The 19,511-nt window shown below is 48.8% G+C and overlaps 1 protein-coding gene across 1 annotated transcript; it reads left to right on the forward strand.

Annotated features, from left to right (window-relative positions):
* Positions 1-13,407: 13,407 nt before the first annotated feature.
* Positions 13,408-18,893, forward strand: LOC119393885 (leucine-rich repeat and immunoglobulin-like domain-containing nogo receptor-interacting protein 4). Its single transcript, XM_037661071.2, has 3 exons — positions 13,408-14,160; positions 17,252-17,400; positions 18,626-18,893. The coding sequence occupies exons 1-3, from the start codon at positions 13,505-13,507 to the stop codon at positions 18,847-18,849; spliced, it is 1,029 nt and encodes a 342-aa protein (XP_037516999.1). The 5' UTR covers positions 13,408-13,504; the 3' UTR covers positions 18,850-18,893.
* The last annotated feature ends 618 nt before the right edge of the window (positions 18,894-19,511 follow it).

Raw genomic sequence — 19,511 nt, forward strand, 5'->3', positions numbered from 1 at the left:
AGAGGAAGAAAACTTCTCTTTCGCGCGAGCTACGCCTGTAGCGGTCGCCTCTAGAACTAAGGTTACGCTTACGACGCGGACTTTCTAATAAAACAATCCCGCCATCTCCCCGTAAAGGAAACCCTGAGTAGTATGCGAAGCAGCCATGAGTCGACTTAGATTTCTGTAAATGTTTTATTTTCCTCATCACTGTTCATGGTCCTTCTATTCGAGGTTCCCCTGATGTTGTTACTCGTCATATTTAAGCTCAGGGGAACGTTTTCCCTTGAGTGCCTTGTGGTCCGTAAAGTATAAAGTTAATGGCTCTTGCTGCAAAGGTTGCAGCTTGAAGTTTGGGAATGCGATGTCAGCGCGCCCGTTTCTCTTCGGCTTCGTGAGCCCGCCGCTCCGGATCGGCTGGGGCACTGGCTACGTCGACGCGACGCCTGGGAGACAGGTCTCGTTCATAAGCTGCTTGGCATCTAAGGGTACCTTGCATGATTTATGGCGTAGTCGGTACCTTGCATGAATGGCGATGATTTATAGCGTAGTGGGTACCTTGCATGAATGACGATGATTTATGGCGAAGTGGGTACCTTGCATGATTTATGGCGTAGTGGGTACCTTGCATGATTTATACTAGAGCACGCGCTGCAGTGGAGCGAGCGCTCTATCGCACGTCTATATTTCAGGCAAACATTCCTTTCTGCACACCATGCGCGAGCTCTCCGCTCGTGCGAAAACTTCGTTCTCTTCTTTCTTCCATATATCTAGTGGCACTGTTTTCTCAGGCGAGAGAGAGAGAAAACTTTTATTTGTGGAGGCCTCAAGGATTATCCTCGTTGGGTGGAGCCCTTAGCTCAGGACCCCATTGGCTCGCGCCACACCACGTGCCCGCTGGATCAGCCGACGCTGCTCCTGCGGCTCTGAGCTGCTCAGCGCAGTCTCCCAGGAGGATTGAGAGGGTGAAAGAATAGGGCGGCAGCCCGGTGGTTGTGGACATTCCCAGGTGCAGTGATACACCGTGGGCTTCACTCCACAATAGGGGCAGTATGAGGGATATTGTGTGGGGTGGAAGATATGAAGGATGTAAAGGCAGGGGAATGAATTAGTCTGAAGCTGCCGCCAGGCAACAGCGTCTTCTCGGTTGAGTGATTTGTGTGGTGGTGGGTAGTACATGCGGCTTTGTCGATAGTGCTGTAGCGTTTCAGTGTAGTTGAGTGGTTCTGTTGGTGCATCGTCTGGGTTGGACAGCTCTTCCGATGGCGCCCGGTTTGTGAGCTCCTGAGCTACCGCATTAGCGCGTTAATTGCCATGGAGAGAGGCGTGTCCAGGTGTCCAGACGATACGCACCCTGTGTAACAAAGTGGGGTGTATTGATGTCAGGATACGGTGTGTGTAGGGTGTGACCATTCCTTTCGCTATGTTCCGACAGGCAGTTTGTGAATCGGTAACCACGGTAATTGGTTCGTCCGGTGCTGGTAATTGTGAAGCGTGTATAATAGCCAGGGCGATAGCAGCCTCCTCTGCAGTACCACTATCCAGGGTTTTAAGCGTAGCCGATACCGTTACAGAATCGGTGTTGTCCACTACGACCAGGCACATGGCCCGTTTTTGTGGATATCGGGCCACATCAGTGTAAAGGACTGGTGCGTTAGATGTGCCGCCTCCTACGACTCGCATTAGAGCTTGAACTCTTGCCCGTCTCCGGCCATTATGTCGATCAAGGTGCATATTGCGGGGTATGGGGGCTACTTGAATTTTCCTCCTGATATCAAGTGAAAGATGTTTGGGCTCTTGTTGCGGTTTGTTTGGCACGCTGTATCCCAACCGAGAGAGAATGAGACAACCCTGTCTTGTCCGCTGGAGGCGTTCAATTTGGCTGTTACAATGTGCTTCAATTAGTCCACATATGGTGTTGTGAACCCCAAGTCGTAGAAGGAGCTGCGTTGACGCGTGAGGGGGCAGTCCCAGAGCAGCCTTTGGTGCCGTGCGGAGAAGGGCGTCCATCCGGCTTGTCTCGGTTTGAGTAAGGTTGTGGTAGGGGAGGTGGTAGGTCAATCTGCTTATGATGAGGGCTTGCACCAATCGGAGAGTGTCTTTTTCGAGAAGTCCATATCGGTGGTTGGTAATGCGCTTAATCATATGAGTCACTTCGGCGATTCGTTTGCGCAGTAGTTGCAGGGTACATGTGGCCTTGCTGTTGTGTTGTATATGAAGTCCTAATATGCGGAGTCTATCTACCCTTGGAATAAGGTTTCCATTCAGATGCACGATGACGTCTGGCGATATGTTGGTTTTTTTTCGGCGTTTAAACACCAGCAGTAGTTCCGACTTCTCAGCTGCGCAAGTGAGTCCTCCGGCTAAGGCATACCCTTGAACCACATTCACAGCGTCCTGTAGTGCGTCTTGAATGGCGCCATCTGCCCCTTTGCTTATCCAGATTGTGACGCCATCGGCGTAGAGCGCATGCTGCACATTTGGAATTTTGTCTAGGAGTGGTGGTAGTTTTGTCATGGCCACGTTGAACAGGGTAGGTGATAAAACTGAACCTTGCGGAGTGCCTCTGCCGGAAAGCCTTATAGTGCCCGACCGAAGTTCCCCAAGGCCAATGATTGCCGTGCGGTCAGATAAAAACGCTCGTACGTAATCGTAGGTGCGTTTGCCACATCGGGAGGAGGCAAGGTTGTTTAAAATGAGGTCACGCGAGACATTATTAAATGCCCCCTTAAGGTCCAAGGCCAAAATTGCTCTAGTTTGAGCCACACTTGGGCCATCCACGACATCTTCCTTAAGTTGTAGCAGTACGTCCTGTGTCGACAAATTAGCGCGGTAACCGAATAGGGTGGTAGGAAAGAAGTTGGTCGCCTCGAGGTAATCTTGCAGGCGCAGCAGAACAACGTGTTCGAAGAGTTTTCCGACACACGATGTCAGGGATATTGGTCTCAGATTTTGAAGGGACAAAGGTTTGCCAGGTTTTGGAATTAATGTGATATCGGCGTGCCGCCATTCCTGAGGAAGTGTTCCGTCTTCCCAATGTTTATTGTAGAAGTCAGTGAGTTGATGGATGGCTTTATCATCGAGGTTGCGTAGTAGTGCATAATGAATGCCATCTGCTCCCGGTGTCGTGTTTCGTCTTGGCATATGCCTAGCAGAGCTGCCCTCACTTCTGCCTCTGTGATGTCTGCATCCAGGTCCGTTTCTTCCTTGTGTGGATAGTCTTTGTACTCGGGCCGAGGACCTGTACATATGTATCGCTGTTGCAGCGTTCTCAGGAGGTTGTCGTCATCCATCTGTTCTTTGTGAAGAATAGTACGGATGGTGTTATTAGTGTGAGTTCTTGTATGTGTTGGGTTGAGTAATGCTTAGAGGATTGACCATGTTTTAGATGTACTCAGCGTGCCATTCAGGCGGTCGCAGAAGTTGCGCCAGCTGTCCTTAGTGAGGGTTTCGGCGTATTTTTCCGTTTCTGCCGTAATCCGTGCGATCCTTTGTTTAAGCTTGCGGTTGTGCCGCTGCCTATTCCATCGCTTCGTAAGACCTCTTCTAGCCTCCCAGAGGTGAAGTAAATGTTTATCCACCTCTGGGACCGCCGTTGTCGTAGTTAGCTGTTTGGTTACAACTTTGAAATCTGCCTGTAGAGTTCGAATCCATTCACATAGGGACGGTGCATCGCTTTGTTCGGAGTTCGTTCTCTTGCGCCGAAATGCCTCCCAATCGGTTATTTTGATCTTACGATAGGGAATACGTGTCGGCGCTACTTCGACCTCTGTGGCTAGAATGTTGTGGTCACTGCCCAAGCTCTCCATCAGATTAATCCATGAGCATTTAGTCAACCCTTTGACCATTGTTAGGTCGGGACACGAATCCCTGCTCACGCTGTTGCCTGTTCTCGTAGGTGTGTCATATTCTGTTAAAAGGGTTAATTGATGAAGGGTCATAGCGTGAGCTAGCCTGCGGCTTTTGGGAGTTTCTGTTTGGTATCCCCACGCTGTATGGTACGCATTGAAAACTCCGAGAATTATCAACTTTTTGGCTTGCTTGCAAGCAGCAGTAAAAAGGTGGCCAAATTCGTCCCGTCGAGATTTAGGTGCACTGCAGATGTTTAGTACGAACAAGCTGGTTTGCGATCGAGATGTGGGTAAGATCTCTATAAGAGATCTTACCCACATCTCGATCGCAAACCAGCTTGTTCGTACTAAACATCTACAGTGAATATTCCTTTCTGCACACCATGAGCGAACTTTCCCCTCGTGCCAGCACTTCGTTCTCTTCTTTCTTCCATACATCTAGTGGCACGCGGGGCACCGGTCACGCCGGGGGGACAGGCCTCGTTCATAAGCTGCTTCGCATCTAAAAATGTTCGGTTCAAGCGGCTTTTGCAGCGCCTCCTCTATTAGGAGGCGCTGCCTTCTGCATGCTTGTAGGAAAAATAAAATTGGAGAAATAAGCGTCTTGAAATGAAACAGGAGCATGCTTTGAATAGTGACCAGCGCATGGAGCACGAAGGGCAAGCGGCATCGGAGGAAGTTGGTTCGTGGACGTTAGTTGCTTTTCTCCATTAGCCGAGTAAAAAGAAATGAAACAGGAGCATGATGGGAGTTGTGACATGAACATGAGAAGGTAGTGACTTCAGAGGAAGTTGGGATGTGGACGCTAGGCGCGCTCCTTCCTATTTCTTTTTTTCCCTCCATGTCTGTGTGGCAAGCAGCTGCTCCACCACAGAGCCACGCCCAGGCTCAAAATTGTTTCGGAAAGAAACACTATATGAGCGTCATATGAGTGTCCTTAGCGTATGCAATATCGCGTGGCAGAAGCGAAGAATCGCACAGGCGTCAAAACATGTGAATTACACAACGAATGAGTCGTTTAAAGGCCCACCCATTACGAAGCATTCAGATATAATTAATCATCATCAGCAGCAAAATCACGAACAAAGTGAGCATGAAGGAAATAACTTTATTCCGAGTCCTGCGAGTTGGTGGGGCGGGCCGATGGCCCCGCCTAGGAGACGGCCAGGAATCCTTGAACCCTGGCGGCTTCCTCGGCCCGCTGGACGGCCCAGACTAAGCTCAAGATTATTATTATTATTATTATTATTATTATTATTATTATTATTATTATTATTATTATTATTATTATTATTATTATTATTATTATTATTATTATTATTCGCATTTTGGCATAATCTTGTCTAGCTGAATTAAGGTTCTCTTCCTATAAAAAAACCCCACATCAATTCAGAGCCTAACGTTTTGCACGTTACCGCAGATTAACCTTATTTTGCCTGCTTTTCCCGTTTTTTTTTGGGGGGGGGGGGGGCGGGGGGGCTTTCTGCCTACTTTTCAGCCACCCATCCACCAGCCGTCTCTTACTTCTTTCTATCGCCGACCTCTTTACCTTTCCAGTGTTGTCCCTAAAACCCAAGGCTTCGTGTAGGCTATTGCTCCAGCATACACCCGAGTGCATATCTTCACATTCGATTAAAACACACTGTGTCGTTTTCTTACCTTCCCCGTGCATGCACATATTTCTTCCTTACTGGATCTCTCTTTATAGCTATGTGCTCTAAGGCAACCGGCCTCGTTGCGAAGCGCTTCCCCCTGGCATTATCATAAAACGCCTCCTAGCTTACGTTGTCCTTGCCATAGAGTTTCCTACAATACTTACTAGAGGGAACTCTGGCGCTAGTGTCTATGGGAGCTGCAACGCATGACGCCTCAGCCAGCATGGGAATGATGGGTAGTCACGGTGGGTAGTACACAAATTTGTCTAAACTTCGTTCTTTCGGCTCCGTTTGGCTGCGCGTCACCTGCATCCGCTTTGTCGCAAAACAAAGCTCAGCAAAAGTCAGCAGTTCCACTTCACCACTGTAACTTTTTTAGGCTCACCAGTTCAAATCTGGTCACGAAGTTCACAACTGTCTATTCTTTTATCCAAAACGAACGCCAAAACAGAGCAATAAACAAAACCACAAGTACGTTCGAAGCCGCAAGCACGATGACTAGGCAAATTTGTGTACTACTAACCCTAGTACTATGGTGGCTAGCCCCTCTAGCCACCATACGAGTACTACCCATCGTTCCCATGGTAGCTGAACGATCGCAGCGCCAGAGTACTGTAGCCAGAGTCCCCTCTAGTTAATTTTAGGAAACTCTATGGTCCTTGCCCTTTCGGTAGTTACTCAGAGCCGGTTTTCTTTCCATCGCTCCTATCCAATAACTATTTTCCGCCTCACTGATTTTTAGCGTAGCGCTCTTTGTAATTTAAAGGGACCGACAACTGCTCAGAATATAAAATGAGTTGACTCCACCGATGTAAAGATTTCCGTTGCACTGACTCAAACCAACCCTGTTCTTTTCGTCAGAGATGGATTTATATTTTTATTTCTTCATTGAAAGTCGCGAAAAATGACCTGTGGCGCCTCTGGCGGCAAAAGCGTGAATGATCCGATGAAGACGGCCACGTGACCATTGATTGCTATACGCAGTCGACGATTTTTTTGTTAGTATTGAAATATTGTTCGTTTCTTTATATTAAAAGGTATTACTCCATAATAATGTACATATAGGCCTGCGTTAGTAGTATGCACTAAAGTGGCGCTGCGTTCGCGTGACGTAATGATCCCATGCTCGTCAGCGCGTTTTGAGCAACTTTTCAGCGTGCTCATGCAACCGTGCACGCAGTTTCCAGGTCGCTAAGATTTTGGAGCTACATGGTTTTGCTACCTACACTTCGTCTCAAAAATGACGCGCGCTACTACTCTGTGCGGCCGCGCATATGCACAGTTACGTTTTCGATTACTTGGCTTGGCTCGTGTATCGAGAGAGTAACGACGCCGGGACAAGCCATCCATGACACAGACGCAGGCAACCATGGACGCAGGAGCACACAACGCTGTGCAAATACCGGGAAGGTGCATAAAGCCACACATCTCATTGTAACAGCTTGCTATTTTCAAAAATGGTTGGAAAGCTCAAAATAAAGGTGGTTAAGCATAGTTACAGTAACTCCTGCGAAAGCAGAACAACGACAGCTTTCACAGGGGCTAGCGGCATCGCTATCAATTCTCAGCGTTGCTGGAGCAAGCCTCCATGCGTGTTTGGAGCCTTTCAGGTCGAAAAATACTGCTTATAAAATAACTACGTGCTTTTCGTATAACCCACTGCAGCTACAAACGCTACGAAGGGTGAGCTTCCTGTTGCGCCGTAAAAAAAACTGGGTCAAGAAAAATCAGTTGTTGGTCCCTTTAACACTGCTAGTGTCTACTTGCTGATGAGTCTCCTAGTACTATTTCTCAACATTGAGTCAACGCTCTTCCCATGCAAATACTAGAACGCTTTCTCTTCCAATCTGTTGTCTTTCATGTTCCTTGCAGCAGGGGTGTGGCCAGAAATTTTTTTCGGGGGGGGGGGGGGGGGGGTTCAGCCATACTTTATGTATGTTCGTGCGTGCGTTTGTATGTGTGCGGGTATATATATACGCAAGCAAAATTGAAAATTTTCGGGGAGAATTTGAACCCCCTCAACCGCCCCCCCCCCCCTTGGCTACGCCCCTGGTTCCTTGGTCTCTCTTCGAAACTAATTTTCAAACAGCTGAAGTCGCTACTCACTTCAGCGCCCCCACACGACTGCATGTCGTACAGTGAAGTATAGTCTATATCTCATTATTACTACACTGCGCTATTTTCAGGCGTAGGGTAAAGTGTAGGGTCATAAAAATTGTGCAGGGTAAAGAAGGGTAATTTTGACCGTGACGTAGGGTATTTTCCAAAATTTGGTTGGCAACATTGAGACCGAGAAGCGAAGCGAGGCTAGCGAGGCTACTGATTGCATGAGAAGGCGATGCTCACGGGGTGCAAGTACGCATAGGCGTGCGCACAGGGGGGGTGGGGCAGAAGGGGCGCCCCCCCCCCCTAATCACCTAAGAGGGGGGCGCAAAATCTGCCTCGTACATTGACTTCATAGGGGGGGGGGGGCTGCGATGAACCTTCGCCCCCCCTTATGGGGAACCTTGCGCACGCCTATGCAAGTACGCTATCGCGTTCTACTCCTGAGGCGAAGCTCAAGCGTCCTCCAAATTTTTGTACGTCAGGCTTTGACATTGCCAGACGCCCACACTGCACTTTTACGTTGTCGGAGCGAGCTGATTTGTGAGCCCTTGCGTTGTAGATAATGGCGCAATAACACGGCATCCACTGAAATTTAATCATGTGACCGCTTTCCACAGCGCGGTGACGAGCCTCTCTGATTTCACGGAGATCACATCGCGCCCGCACATGAACAACTGCGGCAGCTGCAGCGGCTGACGGCAAAGGATAGATCAAGCTCACGCTTAGGTTTCATAGGATTCGAATGACTACTGTGACTGCGGACGGTACTCGGCCTCGAACTTGACCCCTGTTAGAGACGCCGCCGACTCATTCGTCCACTGTAATCGCAAGACTCCGGCAAAAGCAGAGGAAGCATAACGGAGAATGATGCAGAAACGAAATTAATCAAAACGCACATCTTTAAACCTATCGCTAAGCTTGCAAAAAAGTTTCACACCTTCCCTTACGCATTCAATAAAGTTCTTTCATCCATCCATCCCTTACGCATTCGCCCAACGCGACTCGAAGGTTTCTTTGTTTCGTTTTTTTTTCCTTCTACCCTATGGTACATACCCACTCTGGGGGATTGGCCAACAATTCGTGGTTTAAAATTTAGAAGATAAATTGAACAATATTGAAGGATAAATAAATAAAGAATAAGGGAATAATAGGTAATGTCTGGCGAAAGCCATCTTCTTCTTCCGAAAGCTTTCTGCACCTAACGTGGTTTTGCACTGCCTCCAGGAACGGAGGCAACGCAGCTTTATGCCCCCCTCCGAGATCAGCCCATCTTTGACCATGCGACTACGTCGTGTGATGCCTTCGTCGTGTGACGTCACGTTAGGTGACGTCATAGTGACGTCACGAGTTTTCGCACAATGATTTTTTGCATCGCTTCGCGTTGGCGCCGCGAACGGTCGCGTTTGATTTTTCGCGTTTGATGAGGCCTCTGAAGCTTTCGCCTTAATGATAGGCCCACGCACTTCGTGCATAATACAACACCGGAACAAGCAAAAACGGAAAAATGTTCCACCTTACGCGTCTTCAATCTATGCAATAGACCCCCCCCCCTTTTTTTTACGTTGTTCTTTAACGTTGATAGGTTGTACCAAATCTCAGCTAACGTTGCCGTTTGAAAGACCTTTCCCATATCTCATGCATGGGTCATTTCTCAATGGTATTTAGCGGCAGAATACCAACGAAATATGGATACCTATCCCCAACATGACAAAAAGCTGGACGCCGATTATGAAATGTAGACTTTTTTTTTCGCGGTTACTGGTTACGTACAAGGGCGTAGCCTGAAATTTTTTTTGGGGGGAGGGGGGTCCAACTATACTTTACGTATGTTCGTGTGTGCCTTTGTGTCTCTGCGTGTATTTATACACGCAGAGACACAAAATTTTCGCGGGGAGGGGTTGAACCCCCGAAGCCCCCCCCCGCCCCCCCACCCTCCCTTGGCTACGCCCCTGGTTACGTATAAACACATGGTGGCCGCAGGGGGGCCTCACGAAGAAAAGGCTTTAGCCCTGTCATGCCCGTGTAGCTTAAGAACATACTTATAAAGAAAACTTTAAAAATGGGACGAAGACGGTCATGTGCGGGCCGAAGGCTGCTAGCGAAGTAGATATAGCGAAGTGGGGCAAAGCATATTCGCTTGACGAAATATCTGGCTTGAAAAAAGACAATTACTAATTCCATGCCGGGTAATGTCTCTTTACCTCGAACCATATGCATCCAATGAGTAAGCGTCGATAAGCTCATTCGCGCCTTTATTACCAAACTGGAACGAGCACCTAAAATAGAGTGAAATTGCTCCGTCTACCTCCTGCCAGTTTTACCCGCATAGTGCAATAATCACCTTCTACAAGTAGAGCATCGTTAGGAAGGCATACACCATTATAATATGAAAAAAAAAACTATGGTGCAAACCGTGCATAACATACACTGCTGAAAACTGCAAGGGTGGCACGACGTTCGGGAACGAGAGAAATGAAGGGATGAGCTGGACAGCTATGTTCATTTTGCAGAGGTCCACAAGGACATTCTAAATTTGCCCCGGTGGTGGAAGTTATGAACAACGACTGCCGATCGCCTTCACAATTCGCAAAGCAGATGTTGTGCGTCCCTGCGGCTAGCGCAACCAGTGCAAGGAAGCTTGTCACGGCAGGATATGGGATGCAACAGCGCATGGTGTGCTTAATTCCGGAATCTCTTCTAAATTTGATTTTTTTTTGCACAATAGCATTTGAAGAAGTAAACTATAAAACATGCCACAAAAAACTGACTGTACATACTGTAGCAGTGGTGTGATATATAAAAATAATGCTACGACAAATAGGTTTTTATTGCGATAGCAATTATATGGACAGTCTCGGCTGGTTTTTGTCCGTCCCCGTCGTCGCCGCCGTCATGCACCGTATATGTATAAGTATGTATGTATATATATATATATAAAAGCCCCAAAGAAAAATAATTCAGAAAAATGCTTCCGAAGCACGGAATCGAACCAGGCACCTCTTGCTTCAGGCGCGTGACGGTAACCACTACGCCACGAAACACAGATCCTCCAGAGAGCTAACGGCGAGCGTTATATACACACCCTTTACCGCTGGCCGGACTCAGAGACGGCACGCGCTTATAATCGTTTCTTTATTACGAGCGAGATGGCGCGATGTGCGCGCTGCGCGTCGGGCGTTCGGCGCGCTTTGAAGGTCGTCGCCCCGCTCCTGCGATCGCTGATGCTCTGCGCCCTACAGGGCGCGGTCGCCTTTGTGCGCTTATCTCAAGGAAAGAAGGGGGCGGGCGGGGGGTTGTATGTCTTGTGCTTTCCCCTCGATGCCCGCGCTGAAGTCACAGAGCGTACGAAGGTCACTTCTCTCGCTGTAGCGGCCGCGTTTGCGAAAGGAGCGTGCTGTTCAAACAGGAATAAGTAACAAGTGCGACATTTAGTTCGCGCTCGTCCTGTGTGTACCTGTTCGTTCGTTTCGTGCGTCCTGCTTTATGTTTCAGCAGTGCGCTTCAAGTATCGAGCTGTGATGCATGATAGTTCGCGCTCGTCCTGTGTGCGTTCTTTTCGTGCGTCCTTTGGGCTCGAGCGACGCGCTGGCAATTTCGAGCTGCTTTCCGTTCTTCGCGTTACATTCCAATTTGTTGCTATCGCTTTCGTTGCTTTGCCGTTTCGGCGAAACTGTGACTTTTTTTATGCCTTTTGACTTCTTATACGTATTTCTAAAACTACACGTGGTGCACACGGTTCCTTATAATTTTATCTATAGGCTTGTGTATGTACAACAGGGTAATAAATTTAGCTGTCTTCCCCTTTTGCTGTGACAAGGTGCTACTATGCCGAAGACAGGTGTTGCACGTCCAGAAGGGTGAACGATTGGCTTTGTCTTTAAAGCATGCTTTAAATTTCAAGAGAGAGTGCAATAAAAACAAATTGAAGAGGGCGTTCTGTTCTCTGTCTCTTCTGTTTTTATTGTGCTCCCTGTCGAAACTGAACTCATGCTGCAAATCACTTTCCTTGCTACAATATCTGCTACAAAACTCCCTTGATGGTTCCCATTGTATTTGCAGAAAAAATAGGCACAGTATACCACTGCTGAACAAACATTCACTGTATCCAGTATGTCCGCTCAACCGTTTCCACCGTGAGCTCCTTTTTACAAGAAATTACCGTAGGTTAAAGTACACGATTCTTAGCGAAACATGCGCCAAGAAAGCGTAGATATGTGCCACTTAAAACACCTTGCTGTCGATTCCTTGTTCGGGCAACACCGCTTATACATTAGTGGTTCGGGCCCCTGTCGGACCCGACCTGCGGTCGAGCCGGGCAGGGCCGGGCCGGGTAGGCGAAATTTTTTCTCGGGTTCAGGCCAGGCCCGAGTCTCGCTTTGAGTCACCGGGACGGGTTCGGGCAGGTAAACATGAACGAATCCAGGGCCCGGGCCGAGAATCACGGCCCGTGCAGAGCTCTAATGCCTCGTTCCTGCTCGCGCTTCTTGTGACAACGCAACGCATGCCTCTTGCTCATGGGCACAAGAAAGCGGGTTGACCTGCGTGGCTTGGGAGAAGAAGACGTGCGGTTGTCGAAGGGACACTTTGCGTGCGGAACGCTCTAGCATAAGGTCCCCAGATAAAACAATTTTATCTAGGGACCTTACTCTAGCAGACTTTTAAGCGCCCGCTATATAGTCCGGCGCAGCGTTCGCGGCAGCCAGCGGTGGCGGAAGTTGGCGACGCCAGGTTCGCCACGTTACGTTGACGCGAAAACCGGCCTCGCCACGTCACCTTGACGCACGCGCATTTGCTCGACTTATTACCAAGTGAAAACACCTAAACAGGGGTGCTACCCTGTACACTGTCAAATTACGCCATCTTGTCACATATCATAACGGCGACATTTTAAGCCAATCGGAGAGGCCGCAGCTGCTCTCCGGACGCATCATAGTTGACCAATGGAGGAATTTGACAATATCCAGAATAGCACTCCAGCTCGCGCGCTCGGAATTTGTATTAGGCAGTCTCGTAATCATCGGTGATTTTTTTTTTACAATCCTCGTTCTAATTCGCTCACGTGCACGCGGCTCAGCAATTTCCAGCTCACGCATGGCTGCAGCCGCACATTTAGCTGCATGTATAGCGCAGCATTTTTTGTTTCTACCAGCGGCTGTCGCACGTCATTCTCACCCATAAATTCAGCGGTGATGACGTAACGCTTTCGTTCATTGCTGAACTGATTTCAATCGACAGACTTAATGCATCATCAGTCTCACGTCTTTACACAAGAGCAAATCTCAATGATGTGGTGACCACCTGGAATGGTCAAATATAAACATGACACCCAACTTTCTACTCCAAACGCGCAATGTGCAACAGAGATCTTTGCCAGCGTGCACACAACCACTGCGATGCTACTTTGCATACTAAAGTAGAAGGGAAAACAAGATATTCCAGAGCAGATGCAGTGCGTTTATAGTAAATACGAAACATTAAATAGGGTAGTATCAAGGCTTCTTTTGTAGGACGAAATTTTCTATGGGCGAAAACCATCTATTCTAGGGCCGCTGTTCACATGCAAATGACTGCCTTCACTCCCAGGCCAGGCCTTTCTTTTTCTCTTGTCTCGTTTTCTCAAATCCCGAGACACAAAGCAGGACCCTGTCAGCTGAAGACCATTACGCGCACTCGCCCGTCCCTGCATCGCAGAAGCCAACGTAACACCGCACCCAACGTTATCCAAATCCCGCGCGGTCAAGCACCCAGGAAGACGCGACGGGCCGGCTATCTCCAAGCTCATCGCAATCTTATAAGAAAGCCCGCGCCGCTCTCGAGAGGCTCAGTTCTTGCCGGAGGAGGTCTCCCCGCACGCCGTAACAGAATCACAGTGCAAGCAGGGCGGGCTAGCTGCAGACACACAACTGTGCCGAAATGAGACCGACAAGAGAAAAACATTGCCTGGGCGTCACAGTGCTATTGGCGGCTCTTGCCGCGGTCACAGTGGCGACGCCTTCGTGTCTGGACACGAGCAACCACTACTACGACGAACGGGAGTACACCTGCAAGGGATTCACGAGCGCGTCGCACTTCCAGGAGCACATCCCGCGAGACCTCTCTTATCCGCGGCTCCGGTTCGTGCTTAAGGAGTGCCTCGTCGACTACATTCCGGGCTCGGCTTTCGCCTCGGTGCCGGCGCTGTCCCTGGACCTGGACAACTGCAAGGCAAAGACTTTCTCCAAGCCGGGAGACAATCCGTTCGACGGGCTCGAGGAGACCGTGTCCCGCATAGGCTTCATGCATAACAGCACGCTGCCGGAGTCGTGGCAGCTGCTCAAGAACCTGAACCGGCTCAAGGAGATAGCCTTCTACATGATGGCCGGCCTGGACCTGACGCGCGACTTCAACAACCTGCCGCAGAGCCTGAGGCGCGTGCTCATCTTCCGCTCCAACATAGCGCGCATCGACGACAACTGGCTGTCGGGTCTGAGCAACCTGGAAGAAGTGTGGATCCAGGAGAGCGACCTCAAGCACTTCCAGCGATCCATGATGCCCCGGCCGGCACCCAAGCTGTGGCGCCTGCACTTGCAGTAAGTCACTGCATCCCGTTCGGAATACCGTTAGAATCTGATGGTGGCGCTCATGCAAGGTGCCGCTTACGCTTATTTTCCGAGGACGCTGTGTGCTATTCGCAAAACGTTTTTATCGGCGGAGCTGCTCATGTCAGCCGTAAAAACTTTGGTGTCGGCAGAAAACCACATACGGGTGTGCGCCACAGGAATTGGGCAAGCCCAGGGGCGTAGCCGGAAATTTATTTCGGGGGGGGGGGGGGGGATCAACCATACTTCATGTATGTTCGTGCGTGCGTTTGTATGTGTGCGTGTATATATACGCAAGCAAAATTGAAAAATTTCGGGGGGGTTTGAACCCCCCAACCCCCCCCCTTGGCTACGCCCCTGGGCAAGCCCCACTACCGAGCAGAGCAAGTGCGAGCGTTAAACGAAAACTACGCTCGGCGAAGTGGAGCACGTGAAACACGCGAAAGAGAGAGAGAGAGGAAAAAAGAAAATGGAGAGGGAGAGAAAAAGAAAGAGAGAATGAAAGCCATAGAACGAAAGAGAAAAATAGGGAGAAATAAAGGGAATAAAGACAAAAAGATAGAAAGACAGAGAAAGACATAGAAGGAGAGAGACGCGAAAAAGAGATAGAAAAAACAGAGAGCTAGACAGAAGGAGAAGGGAAGAGGGATATGAAGAGGAACAAAGAAAGGGAGAAAAAGAAAGAAAGGGAAGAAAGAGAAATAAAGAGCGAGAAAGAGAAAGAAATAGATAGAGAGAGAAAGAAAGAAGGAAATGGAAAGCAACAGGTGCAAGAAACGATACAAGAAATACAGAGAAAGGAAGGGAAAAAAACAATTAAAGAGAAACACGGAAGGCCAGCCAGCTGCGCTCTTCCTTCAGGCTTGGCACCAATAGTGCGAAGCTGCCTTCATTTTTTGTTTCTGACGCGTTTCAGAACGTATACTTGAGGTTCGTGAACTTTAAGAAGGACGCTCCGAATCATCCGGTGGAATTCGTGGTACTGCAAAGAGTGAGCTCAACCGACGGACATCTTTCACACTCGGAAAGAAAGAGAGCTGTTTCAAACTGATTCAAATCGACCCGTCATACGAGCCGCATTTTCGTATCCATAGCCCGTACTAGTGCAGTGCGGTTTTTATTTCGGCTGAAAATACGAAATGTCTTCCTTATTATGCCTCTAGAATGCATAGTCCCTAAACTTATTGTGCCAAGCTTGTTGTGCCATGTATAAGTGATTCACTAATACTCATTCAGGATTTGACGAAAGTCGTTTCGAGCATGTTTCACTCTCTAATCTTGGTCGACGCAAGAATTATTCGCGGCCTTATGTGGTAGCATATACGCGTGAAAGTGCCCGTCTTTGACAACAGAACAACTTACATAACGATAAGCGATCTTTAAGATTCGCACGTCCCATACTATCCGCCAGATGTCGGTGCCTTGCCTCCTTACTAGTAAATATACGGCTGGTAGTGTATGCAGTATGTCAACAAAGAGCGTTAAGCGAAAAGTCAGAGAGGCGGAGAGGATTTACTGGATGGCAGCTATGGAGAAAAAACCGGCTTTGAGTAACTACCGAAAGGGCAAAAATGAAATGAGGGAGGCATTTTACGACAATTCAATGGGAAGCGCTTTACTGTTTGAAGCGAGATCGGGTTGCCTTAGAACGGGTAGTTATAAAGCGAGATTCAGTAAAGAAGAAGAACAATGCACGTGCTGCGGGGAAGATCAGGAAACGGCGGAGCATGTTCTGATTGAATGTGGAGACATCCACCCAGGTGTACGTTTGGGCACGAGCACATGACGCCTTGGGTTTTAGAGACAATGGAAAGCTGAACACACCCGCGATTGAAATAAGTAAGAGACGGTTAGAGTATTGGTGGCAGAAAACTAGAGAGAAAGGACAAAAATAAATAATGGGAAAAAATAAGGACATTCTGCCGTAAAGGGCACAGAACGGAGCTGAAAACTTAAGGTTTTTTTTTTTTCTTCTGGAGTAAAATAGTTTTAATTGAAGTAAAGACACTAGGCCAACGCTAAAAAAAAAGAGTAAAGGTTTTTTTTTTTTTTCGAGCCTGGTGGCACACTTGTCACCGCCCCGTTATAAAGGGGACGCTCATAGCATCCATCCATCCATCCAGTTAGGGAGCGTATACATGACCGGCCGTTCATGTAGGCTCCCTATCCTTAGTGAAAGTTTTTAACTACTAAACGTGTTCAAGTAGTCTAAATATACAGCGCCTCTCAAAAGGGAGAACTATACGTTGGTGTTGTCAGAATCCCTCGGTATTACCACGTCGACCAAGGATGTGTTACATAACGTTGTTTTGACGAGCCATCGACTCCTTCACCTCCCGCGCTTGACCTAGTTCTGCAAGCCGAACAGTAAACTGCTTTTAAATGCCTTTTGTTTAAATGCCCCTCACGAAAGTATTCAATTTTTGCTTGCGTATATATATACACACATACAAACGCACGCACGAACTACATAAAGTATGGTTGAACCCCCCCCCCCCCCCCCCGAAAAAAATTTCTGGCTACGCCCCTGCGGCACTGCGTCCACTTTGTCGCTCAGCAACGTCTAACGGCTTCATGAAACAAAGACCACGGTCACCCTTTTGAACAAGCACCTAGCTCCTCTACTAACAATCGGCAGTCACAATCGGCGAGCTTGAAATTATGCGATCGCTGCAGCCTCGTCAGAGCACGGGATTTAGAGCAGCTACGTGAGAACAGATGCTGAAATGGGCGCCGCAGGGATGCTGTTCCATGTTTTGTCTTCAAGGGGGGCTTTGTTTTATCTGCGGACACAGGCAAGCTCAATGTTGACGCCTTAGCCTTGTCGATGGAGCTCTACGGTTGAATGGCCGACTAACCGTGTCGAGTATTCTTCGCTATTTGATGAAAGGGCAAAATCAGTTTTCACAATTGCTATAGATACTCTGCAATGAGAGCGAGAATTTCCGAGAGTTCGGGATTCGCGCTTACGTGTTGACTCTGCGCAAAAATTCTTTTATATAGCTATCGACTGCCTTGTGGAAACGAGTAAACGAGCCCGTCACAAACACAGGCGCATACAGCTTAGAGCGATCAATTGCAGAGGTTGCGGACTGACTTCGCTGCCGAGGGACTTCAGCGACGACCTGCCAGCCATGCGGCACCTGAGCGTCGAAGAGAACCTCATCACCACCTTCGACGAACTGAGCCTCGAGCCACTCAGAAGGGACCGCACCTACGTCGGACTCTATGGTACGCACAATTATTCTGATGCACGCACAAGCGTTGTGTGACTGTGGCCTTGCTACCAACGTACAGCCAAATTTACAACCGACTTCACGTAATCACTGGCGTACACTAAAGAAAACCGTGGCTATCGGCTTATCAGTTCGATTTGTAGTGATGTGTCGCGGCTGGCCGCTCGAGCAGTCGACAGCCAACCATTCGACCACTAAAAAAGGAGTAAGAAGAAGAGGTGAAGGAAAGGCAGCGAAGTCAACCGGCCGGCGTCCGGTTTGCTACCATACTTCGGGGGAAGGGGTGTCGAGAGATAAAATGAAAGAAGGCAGGGGAAAGAGGAGAGGCATTATCAGTGCGGAACACACGCGACTGCCTATTACGAATGTTTCTTGCTCCGTGGCCCATGCAGTTATATTGTATGGGCCTACTATACAGTATACTGTATATGCACACTGTGTACAGTCACCGTGGTCAGTCGATTTCAAAGACTCCTTTCAAGAATTCGCTCTGCTAGCCCGCGACCATGGTCCAAGAATCTATTGCTCTAAAAATGGTAACACATTCCGAAGAACAGTGCGTTCGAAGCTAAAAACGATCCCAGAAACACAATTTATATGTTATATCGTCTCTTCACAATTATCTATTAGTAAGCCCAGAGCACGCACTGTTTAAATTTCTGGTGTCATACGAAGCTAGCGCCGGAACTAGCTGAAACTTAACCTGACGCGCTTTTTTATATGTTCTTGCTTAGTGTTGCGCCTTTCTCGTTCGCTGTAAGAACGACGTTAGTGGTGTCCGGAGAATGATTTACCAATCCAGCTTAACCTCTTCGCCTAAACAACCCAGAGGTCAAAATTTAGTTGTGGTGTTGCAGTTGTGCACGAGCCTTCAACAAATACGCAGGCGTGAGAATTTTTCGAAACGCGAAAACAGCGGAGTTACACGCGTTTGATGATCCAAAAGAGCCCCTCGCCCGCTGTGCTCCGTTCGTCGGCGCGTCTCTCCTCCGGGCCGAGTGGGGCCGGCTGGGGATCAACGCTGGGGCCCGGAGAGAAGAAGGAATTGTTTCTTTGAATTTGTGGCACGCCCGCGGCTCGTAGCGCTGCCGCGTTTGGCGTTGTTGACCGTGACGCTATTCTGAGCTCTATGCGCACGCTTTCTTGAAATATGAAAAAAAAAATTATCGGAGGTGGTTTAAGGGTCCCTTAAAGCGTGTTCCATCCATTGTGTGCCGCAGGGAACCCGCTTCACTGCGACTGCCGCATCAAGTTCCTGCTGAGCTACTCGGACAACTGGCGGTTCCCGGTGTGTGCCACGCCCGAGTTCCTCAAGGGACGCCGGATCAACGAGCTGAGCGAGGACCTGCTCAACTGCTCGACCCCATCGACCACGACGACCACTACGACCCCTGCCGCCGCCGTACCAGGAGGCTTCTTTCCATTCTACAGCGACGACGTTTGAACACACTCACGGCGACGGCATTCACAGGACACACCAGGGACGAGAGACGAATAGGAATAAAATATCGTCCGTCGGACGGGCCAACCAGTGACGTTGTTTTTTGGTCGCGTACAACAGTTGGACTTCCCATATGCATTTACAGCGCTGGAAGACCAGATAAAATTGGGAGAGGGGGGGGGGGGGGGAGGGCTAGAATACCACGCACCTGTAGAATCTCTGTTAAGCGAAGCTCCCCTAGGTGATTATGCAAATATGTTAGTGTTCGATGCGTGCACGGCGTACGCGCTAGAGAAACGCGCAGTACATTGTCCATCCGTCGGGTCCCTTTTACGCAATACTACCACTCACATGTTCACGTTCTGCACCGTTACGCCGCATATGTCAATGTTCGCAATAGGCGACATGTCCAGCAATCTGGGACATAGAGTACTGCGGCAAAGTCGACCCTAAGGGGAAGCGCTCGGCGTAACGCTATGGAGAGCGTTCTTTAAAAATTGATTACTGAAGAATGCCTTAATTTTCGCAAATTGCACTTAAGGGACTTAACGCTGACAACGTTCTTATGCTGTACATCGCGATTAGTTTGAATTCGCCGGCTGGATGTTTTTCCCGAGACACTTTCGTGGATCCGCTGAAAATGCATGGGGTGATTTTTCAAAAGT

Source organism: Rhipicephalus sanguineus, chromosome 5, assembly GCF_013339695.2.
Source record: "Rhipicephalus sanguineus isolate Rsan-2018 chromosome 5, BIME_Rsan_1.4, whole genome shotgun sequence".
NCBI lineage: Eukaryota > Metazoa > Arthropoda > Arachnida > Ixodida > Ixodidae > Rhipicephalus > Rhipicephalus sanguineus.